The sequence below is a fragment of the Kryptolebias marmoratus genome, linkage group LG3 (genome assembly GCF_001649575.2).
Source record: "Kryptolebias marmoratus isolate JLee-2015 linkage group LG3, ASM164957v2, whole genome shotgun sequence".
NCBI lineage: Eukaryota > Metazoa > Chordata > Actinopteri > Cyprinodontiformes > Rivulidae > Kryptolebias > Kryptolebias marmoratus.
In genome coordinates this window covers 4007401-4017667 of record NC_051432.1, presented here as the reverse complement: position 1 = coordinate 4017667, position 10267 = coordinate 4007401, and the positions used below count along the sequence as shown (strand labels likewise).

General features: G+C 36.8%; 1 protein-coding gene across 1 annotated transcript in view; it reads right to left on the bottom strand.

Moving 5' to 3' along the window:
* The window catches only part of cygb2 (cytoglobin 2), a 41851-nt gene that overhangs the window by 12227 nt on the left and 19357 nt on the right, over window positions 1-10267 (bottom strand). Inside the window, exon 2 of the mRNA XM_017437897.3 lies at window positions 1728-1959. Coding sequence (XP_017293386.1) covers window positions 1728-1959 — 232 coding nt within the window. The remainder of the gene's footprint in view (window positions 1-1727; window positions 1960-10267) is intronic.

The following is a 10267-nucleotide window of genomic DNA, read 5'->3' as shown; positions in this document are numbered from 1 at the left end:
CTGGCCTGGGAACGCCTTGGGATTCCCCTGGAGGAGCTGGCCCAAGTGGCTGGGGAGAGGGAAGTCTGGGTCTCCCTGCTTAGGCTGCTGCCCCCGCCACCCGACCCCGGATAAGCGGAAGAGAATGGATGGATGGATGGATGGATGGTTGCTTAGCAACCAAAAAACAATAACGACAAAGAGATAGCTGCAGTACCGTCTGTGGTTCTAGAGATCATTGAACTTTGATTGCACCTGTTCCCTGTGACCTTCCCCAGACTACTGACTGACTTCTTGGTGAACCCCAAAAACACTCTGTGACAGCTCTGGTTCTAGTAGTTGTAAGATTCTTCTTACAGACGAGTCACATAAACACATATTGGACAGGCTTTGCAATGAAGTACAGCTTACACCTAGCACAGTGCCACCTTTTGAAAACTCTGCTGCCTACAGTCACTCTTTCTGTGAATAGCTGCAAATTCACCTGTTTGGTCAACTCAGGTGCAAAACATTCTGCATGGAAAAGAGTGAAGTTCCCTGTCCTTCCCAAATTTTCAAAATGTTTAAATTTTATCAATATAACATCTAACCAAGCAGCTAAAGGCTTTTTAATGTCATGACTGAGGATCCAGATAAAACTGGCGGAGCATTAAAAAAACTTGCTCTCAGCTAAAAAGACAAAGAAAATTAGTTGTGGACTTCAATTTTGCTAAGAGTACAGATCAGTATCGTTTTATGCAATGAATCTCTGCAGATGAGGACATGTTTCATCCCCTAAATTAAGTTTTCTAAAGGAAATCTATAAAAAAAGTTCTATTTTTTAAATGCAACATTTGGTTGTATAGAAGTGAAGTAAAATAAAAAGGCCACTATAAAACAGCCTTTCTCAGTTTTCTTGTTGTTATTTTACATCAGTGGCATGAAAAACTTTCTAAAATGTCTTCATTTGATCCAAAATTCTACCACAAGAGGTCTGATGAGACTTAGGAGAGAACATATTGCTCCAATTTTTCTCTGTTTGCTCCCTGTAAAATTTTAAATGTAAAATTCTATACAAACCTTCCAACAACCAAGCTCTATTTTATATTAAGGATCTTATTGTTCCATGTCATTTTTTTCAGCATGCCAAACTAGAATGCACAAAATAAAAACAATTAGAAGATGTTACATTTACACCCCCCACCCTCCTACACACACACACTTTTTAAAGCTTGCTTTGGTGATGCCAACACTGTGACCTTAATAACCTTGCAAATAAAACTTGGACTTTTTTAGTTCAATCTTTTGATTTAGACACTCAAGATATTTATTCTCAACTCTATCAGCGCTATAAAGATTTATTACATTTTTAAAATTTATTTTAATGTTTTTTTCTCTCTTTTATTTGAAAACATTCAAGGTTAGATGCAGACTGCCGCTATTGATCCTTCGGCCATATCTTGCCTATATCTTTGTGTTTTAGATCCAAAATCTAAATACAATTTTAAAGTTAATTTTCCAACAGGTCATGCTTGACATGTTCAACAAAACAACTGGACATTTTTAGCTTGAGTATTTAAATAGATTAAAGTGCAACATTTCCTTTATATTAAAGTTTAATCTATCTACTTTTCAGAATGGGGTTATATAAAAAAATAAAAAGCTACAGGATGTAGTCTGCTAAACTACATCACTGTGGTTGTATAAAATACAGGAAACCTCAGATCAAATTAGGATCAAATATACAGTTAATTGTTCCTCAATGTTACCTTAAAGTAAATGGGTTCCACTTTATGTTTGAGAGCATGGGCCTTTCCCACCAGGGCCAGCACTGACGACACCTTCTCTGGGTCGTTGAGGTTCTCCACCACAGTGTTGAGGGCATTCATAACCCTGCAGGCATGCTGTCGAAGCTGGCTGCTTTGCTCCATCTCCTCTGGATCTTCCAGTTCCCGAAACTGGCTGAAATACTGCTTAGCAGATGGGAAGTTGACAAAGAACCTAAAAAGGAAAATATGTTTTATGCAAGGTTCGAAAAAACAAACAACAAAAAAAAACCCAGAAAAAAACAAGAATTTACAACAACAGAATAAAAGTGAAACACAAAAAGTGCCAAGTCAAAGCAGCTTAGATACCAGGGTGTTTGTGGAGTTCAGAGAGGAAGTTGTTTCTTAAAGAGGATTTTGCCAGAGTCCATCAGGGACTTAGGCTGTGTTGTAAAAGTCTCACAGTACCAAACAATTTGAAAAGTAACAATTTTTTTACAGTACAGGCAGGACACCCATCCCAAATGATGAGTGAATATTTCAGCCTCTCAATAATGAATCATAAATTACTTATTTTAAAATCAATATCTTACCACCATCTTTACAGTCACTCAGAACAAATTGCTCAATAACCTAAAAGTTAAAGGAACTCCAAGTCTTTATGGCAGTGCAGTATTAATGTTCAAATTGTTATGTATTTAATCCTTAAAACAAAACTAGTTACTTAAATTAAAAAATCCTTTCACAATTAAAGAAACTTGTTATGCCTTGCAAGTAGTATCATAATCTGTGATGGTTTGCAACAAAGTCTCGGTAAAAACAACCGGAAAAGTTTCTAATTATTGCCACTTTTTGACATAAAATTTTCCTGCTTGTGCATGACACAAGAGTAGGGAGTAGTTGTTTTAAATTTTACAACTTCCTCTAAAGCTTGCTAATGTCAGATTTTTTTTTGAATAGACAATTTCTTTCTTTCTTTATATAAAAAAAAATCTCAGTCCAAATACACTGAAATATCCGCTGGTGAGAACAGCCACTATTGAATCAAAGTTTAATGGCAACAGGATCAGGATAATATATGACACATGCAGAAAAAAAAACAGTCAAAATGTCTCCATTGTTGATTGATTTCTTAGGCACAAAATGATAGTGGGCTTACACAAAAGAACATCAGCTGTATTATTTTTTTTCTCAGAAGCTTTGTATCTCCTGTCTCCATTCTTAACTTAGAAAGCTTTTTTTATTATTATTAAAGGCCTAGCATTCGTTGAATCAGTGCATATCACTAACTAAAATCCTTATATGATGAGAACGAACAGAGTGATAGCTGTTATGGTCTAACTTTGTCAATAATGTTACACACATTCTCATGTGAGCTATTGTATGTTATGTTTGACCTCAGAGTATGTGTTAAGAATATCTCAGCTCCTACCGCACCAAACTTCAGCTCAATATCTGTAAAACAGGCTGAATTATAACTAGAAGCACTTGGAGAGTGCAAACCTGCACCAAAGACATAGGGTCATTAAAAAATTGTAGGATTCGGATCACCACCAAAATTGAATCACTTGGTTTTTATGACAACCTGACATTTCATGAAGATTTCATCAAAATCTGTTTATTACTTTTTAAGTAATCTTACAAACAGATAAACTAACAAACAAATAAACCAATATTACTGAAAACATAACCTCCTTGGCGGAGGTAATCACTTATGTGTTTGCTAAGATCGATTAGTTGTGGTGGCTATCTTGAATGGAGCTGACTCTAATGGAGTTGTAGATGTACGTCCAGTGATTATCATCTGAGAGTTTCATTTAAATCTGTGCTGTGATTCATGAGGTGTCTTGCTAACAGACAGTGTTGATTCTAACGGATAATGACAAAGTCTTATGCAAAGATATTGCACAATCCAAAGCACTCAGAGCATGTGTTGTGAAAAATCATTAGTTACTTAAACACAAAATCTTATCTCTGTCATAAGGGGTGGAGAGCAGGATGAACCCACGGCGCAGACTCGCTTCCAAATAATCAAAATTTATTTAAATAACAAACAGAAAACAAAGGGCTGGCGTGGCAGCAAAACAACTATAACTAAAATCCAAGCAGGACACAAAGACAAGGGGAGGCAAGGCAAAAACGAGGAGAGACCAGAGACGAGACTTGAAACTAACACAAACAACCAACATCAACAATGAACCGGCAGGGAGGTGGAGAAGAAGACCAGATTTTAAAGCACAGGGAAATCAGGAGAAGTGGGCACAGGTGAGTGATTACAATTACACACAGGTGGAGATGGGTGTGACAGGAAACCAGAAACTACTGAGCAGAGGACCGGTGGATGGTGACAAAACAGAACCAAGGTATAAAGAAGACAAAATAATACAAACAAAAGGACAATAAAGCAAATACAAGAAAAACCTAAATCATAACAGAACCAAAAACCAGACATATGACAATCTCAGTAACTAAAATTGCCTGAGTTACAGCCATTTTTTCTGTTTTCTAAGCTTGATTAGCTGTGGCCACCTTGAATGGAGTTAACATACAGTCATTACTTTCTTAATTTCATTAAAATATGTCCACAAGTTCATGAGATTTTTTGCTAACAGACAGACAAATGAACACATACATAAAAGCAAAAACATTACCGTCATTCTGCCTTTAGTGGCAGGTGATAATATATAAATTTTTCTCTTCAAAATCTCAATGTTGATAGAGACTAACGAAAAAAACTGAAAATCTTAACATTTTAAAAACATCACGAGTAGTGTCTAAATGATGCCTTAGAAAGCAGTTAAAACCTTTGGGTTTTCCTAAGAATGAATCTACAGACTTTCTCCTTGCTTTAACCATGTCTAGTTTTCATTACTATAGGGTAAAATACCCATTCTCCTCGACTGTGCACTGTATGTCATGTTAATTTGAAAAGGTTAGCAAGTTCTAATACTCTAAATGTGAGATCAACATTATTAATATTACTACGATTAACTGTGTTTCTGTCTTGTTTACTCCGCATTGAATCTTTACAAGTTAAAACCCAAAGCTCATTACTTATCATGTGTGCACTTGTATTAGGTTTATAGAACCTTAGAAGTTTATATTAAAAAACAATTCACACAGGAGTCCCTAAAATATGCACATTTTAAATTAATCTAATACCAAATAACTAAATAAAAATCAGAACACTACCACAGCGTTCATACATTCAAATAGGTTCACTATTTGGCAAAATCAGTTGCTGTACGTTTTGTTCATTCAGGTAAGTTAAATTTTTCTGGTACTTGCTCATTTTTACTTTTATTTTTTGCTTAACAGCCTTATATTCCAAAAACGCATCTCGGTATTAACAAATGCTCAAAGTGATTAAATGTAGGTAACTTAATGACAAACGTTTGACATCTGAATTATGATAAATACATTTAACAGAGAATGGGAAGTAAAGATAAATGTTGGCTCAATATATAGCGAGTCCTTTTCACCTAATGTACTGTAACTGTTTATTGATTGTTTATTAAGGGTTTACAGCATAACTACATTAATAATTATTAATCAATGATAAGGGTACCCTTATTGTTAAGTTGGACAATAAAAACTGATATTTAAATGTTAAAATCATAGTAAGTAGAAAAGAGATGAAACATAAAATGTTTGAAATATAATTAATGAGATGCATTTCAACAATGCACATAAAAAAATAGCAGAAGAGTTTTCATTTAGGCAGGAATCAGGTAACTGTGCATTGAGGGGGACACATTTCCCTTAGTTTTCAAGCATTTAACCCTCCTGAAGCCCTCAAAATAGAGACAGATAGAGAGAGAGCTAAAGAAGCCCAGGCCATGTTCAGACCTCACACTTTCATTTATGACACTGAAAGACCTTACAGAAAGCTATCTGCTCTTGATGCTGGGCCTGTTTATGTCCTATTTTCCTTTAACATGCCCTGCTACAGGAGATTAAACATGCCTAATTCTAACAGAAGAAACTAGGCTTTCTCCTTCACTGTAAACATCAGAGAATACCTCCCTCTATTTAACCTGAGCAGCTAACTTTTATGTTTGTCTAAGCAGAACAAGAACTGGAGTTTAAACTGTTTCAGTGAAGGAGTACAGCACATATGTGTCGTGACAGCTTGTAGAGCCAAGCTAAAAGCACTCCAGGCAGGCCGAGCCTTCATAAACCGAGCATGACAGAGGATCAGAGGGGTGCAGATGTACTGTAGCACGACTGCCGAGGGCCAATCTCCCACAGGAAAGCAACTGTACCACCAACTCCATTTCACTGGACCACTGACAGGATTTAAAGTGGGTCAGAGCAGAACCATCTGCTTCAGGTCTGTGTGTAAATTTCCAGAGGTGAAGATAACCACTTCACTTTGCATCGCCAATGAAATCCCTGCAGTGTGACACTCCTTCTGAAAAGCTGGTGGCAATTTTAGTGATGCTTCAACATTCACTCATCTTCTCACTCACTTAGCTGCTGGTGTAGCCTCAGACAGCTGGAGTGAAGACTGTAAAAGTCCAAATCAAAACAATCCTTCATAACTGGATTCCAACAGGACAATTTCAACTTTATCTCCCCACTTTGATCTAACAGGGTGGCTCAAGAACAGACTGATGATTCATTAAAAAAAAAACTCCAGACAAAATAACACTGGCAGGATAGGCTGTAAATGTTACAGGTTTTAACAAATGGTAATATTTTATTTGGTTTGTCCAGATTTCTTTGTACCAGTTGCTCATTTTCATTAAATATCATTTTGAACTCATGTAACTATTTTTACTGAAATAAAAACATGTGGGAGATTTTGAACTGTTCTGCTAAAAACATTAACACTGTATTTCCAAAACAACCTTTTTTCTCATCAACACAGCACCATTTCCAGAAATGTTTTCATCCACATGTAAACACAGAAATACAACCCAAAACACTGCCATTATCACTCCAGGCCTGTAGGTGGCATTGTTACAAAGTCATGAAAATGCACCAAAAACAGGAAAGAAGACATGCAGCATACAGTCCAAACTGTAAACAAAGAATAAAAAGACTCGGATGTTAAATACAAAAGCAAAAAACAACTTTTTTTTTTTTGTACTGACAGTGAAGTAGAACTTCTACTTTGTATTACATTTAGCTTCTATTGACCAGGAGTCATATCACTTCCAATCCAGGAACATGTGGAAAATTTCAGGCATCACCCAGGGAGAGAACAAAGGAAGAGTTTTTCTCACAATGTTCAAAGAAATCAAGGTAAATTATTTATAAGCAAGTTTCAGCCTTTAAAACTATTCTCATTTCCCACATTGTTTAAAAAGTATGCTTGATGTATACAGCACAAATGCAAGCATGTATTCTGTCATTACTGGAGTCGTAGGATTGGTTAGAGGGTGGTCTACCTCATCATTTTCAAAAGATTGTGTTTATGCTGTCCACAGAAGAACACAACAGTGGTATTTAATGCTGGAACCCAGTTTTGAAAAATGCTGTTTTGGGCTCCTAAAAGGCTGTTTAGGTGTGGATACAAGGCTCAAAAGATTTTTAAAAAACCATTTTGCCTACTCATAAAACGCCATTTCCACCTGAATGAACATCTAAAAATCTTATTAAGTTTTCTCAAAATTCTCTGCTGGAGACAATGGCTAATATGAGGAGAAATTAGACAAAACTATACACAGTTTAGAGATGGAAATGACATCACATTTAGCAATATAAATAACTAATCTGAGGTTTTGTTTTTTTTAAGCATTATATGATTAAAACATGGATTACACTCTGACTGAAACAGTAATGATCATGAGCCAAGGTAAATTGAAGGTGTTCTGGCTGTATGTCTGGGACCCGGTGTCTTTATGCTATAAAGTATAGATTACATGTAGGCGGCTGTGACTTAAGTGGTGAGTTTTGTTCTTTAGTTGCCTCTGATAACTTGCTGTGACTGTTTTGAATCTTATTAAGGTCTCTCAGAATCGAAACTTATGTAAATACACTTGCAGTTTGACGTGCTCATTTAAATATGTAGAAGTCAGGACACTAATCTTAGAATACAAGCAGGATGGTATCAGTCTAAACTAAGTGCTGTCAGATTAAATCTGACTTTTACCTTAGTTTTCTTTTTTACTTCAAGTAAACAAAGCCACAAAATAATTGTCTGCTCCTTTCACTGAAGATAATTATTTAAATCTTGCCACAACATTTCCACAAAAAGGCAAGCAATTAATTGTTACCTTTCCATCAATCTCCTTTAACTAACAGCATCTGCGGATGAATAGTTCACTGCGAGAACGAAAGCATGCCTTCTTCTGCTGCTGCTGCTGTCTGATATTATACTGTATTTTGGGACGCTGCCAACCTGTTTGGTGCATACACACAGCACTAGAAATGCATAAAAATTAGACGCCACTTTGAGCACACCTGCATCCAATTACACTCAGAGTCTGATCAATCTTAACTACGGAGTCTCATCAGCGCTTCTGCACTTTAAACGCCTCTGCTGGGAACTTCCTGAGAAGCTGATGGTGCAGAGCCAAATTATACTCTTGACTGACAGGAAAAAGCAGATGTAAGTTACTGAACTGCTCTTTCAAAAAGGAAGAGAGGAAAAATTGATTTAGACTTGGGGCATGCAGAGCAGTTAGAAACTTCAAATTATCTTTTGTAAAGTAAGTGACATTTAATAGGAATATGAAAAAATAGGAAAGAGTGACTTTGTAGCTTCCTGCATTTTGTTTATCTGGTTAACACATTGTGCACCTGCTTAAATGCGTCCCATTATTTATATTTCAGACATTTATGCTTTATCTCTTTTCTTATTCTTAAGATTTAGACAGATAAATACCAGTTTTGAGAGATATTAAGAAAATACCTTTGGATATTAAAATGTCTGTAAATGCATTTACATGATAAACACTGTTTTTTAAATTTGCATAGTTGTGTCTCAAGTCAAAATACATAAATAAGTTTATGATGCTAAAAACCATAAAACTTACAACAGAAAACTTAATAACTATCAACACTTGTTTGAGTGGCTTTAAAGATATAAACTAATTAAATTATTAAGCACTAACGTTTCCATCCATCTATCTGTTTTCTTTGTCCACTTTTTTTCTGCCTGGATGGCAGGGTAGCTGTTGAGTATCTCCAGCAGTCATCGTTTGACAGGTCACAAGTTCATCACAGGGCCACATAGAGGCAAACAAGACACTCTCACTCCCAGGGACAATGTAGAAATGCCAATTAACCTAACATGAAGGTCTGTGTTAGGAAACTGGAGTACCCGGAGAAAACCCATGTGTGCACAGGGAGAACATGCAAACTCCACCCAGAAAGGCCCCAGGCTGGGAGGCAGACCTACAACCTTCTTGCTGTGAGGTGACAGCTCTCACCACTGCACCGCTGTGTGGCCCACCCATCCATCAACAGATTCAGAAGGAAAACCCAGATATCCCTCACCCCAACAACACTATCCAGCTCCTCCCGGAGGGTTCCCAAGAAATGCATAGGCCAAAGAGGGTACATATCCCTCCTGTGAGTTTTGGGTCTGGGTTCTCTCCTCCCAGTGGGACATGCCTAAAATAACCCAGAGGTAGACACTCAGGAGGCATTTTAATCAGATGTGCAAACAGCCTCAACTGACTCCTTTTATTACAAAAGAGCAGCAGCTCTAGGTACTCTGAGCTCCCCCCAGATTATGGAGCTCCTCACCTTACCTCTAAGGCTGATTTAGTAGGAAGCGCATTTCAGTTGCTTGTATTGAGGATCTTGTTTTATAGTCATGATCCAAACCTCATGAGCATAGATGAGGGTTGGAATGTAGATGGACCAGTAAATCAACAGCTTTGCTTTTTTTATTCATTCGTTCTTCACTTCACTGCAACAGTGGTGGACAGTGAGAACATAAAGTGGAGTCATCCCCGATTAAAACCTTTTGCTGAGTAAAAAAACTGTTTTGCAAAACTTCACCTTGAACACGGTAAAGCATATTTTTGAAAGACCTCTTTATTTGTAGTGCAAAGGAAAGCTTTAAGCCTCATTAGTGGAACCACAAGGACAAACTCCTGATATCAGCATAATTGCTGACTGATGAGCATAACCCATATATAGTTCTGACTTTTAAGTCAAGTAGTTGTACATAGACAATATATATATAAACACTCCTGATCAAAATCTTAAGACCAGTCAAAAAATTGCAAGAATTTGCATTTTGCACTATTGGATCTTAAGAAGGTTCTAAGTAGAGCTTCACAATGTTAAAAGAAGAAATCAGCGTAAGAGACAAAAACTTTAGAGCAGGGAATTAATTGAAAACTGCATTTACACTCAAACATGAGTTTTTCAGCTGATCAAAAGTTTAAGACCATAGCTCAAAAGAACCCGAAAACCCCCCAAAACAGAAATCAAAGTGTCAAAAAAAAAGGACTCAGTAACGAGTAGCTTCACCATTCTCGTTGATGACTTCAAACAATCGTTTAATGCTTGATGCCAGTGTTTCCAGGAGGCTAGTGGGAACGTTGCTCCAAGTGTTGAAGATGGCTTCATGAAGGGCA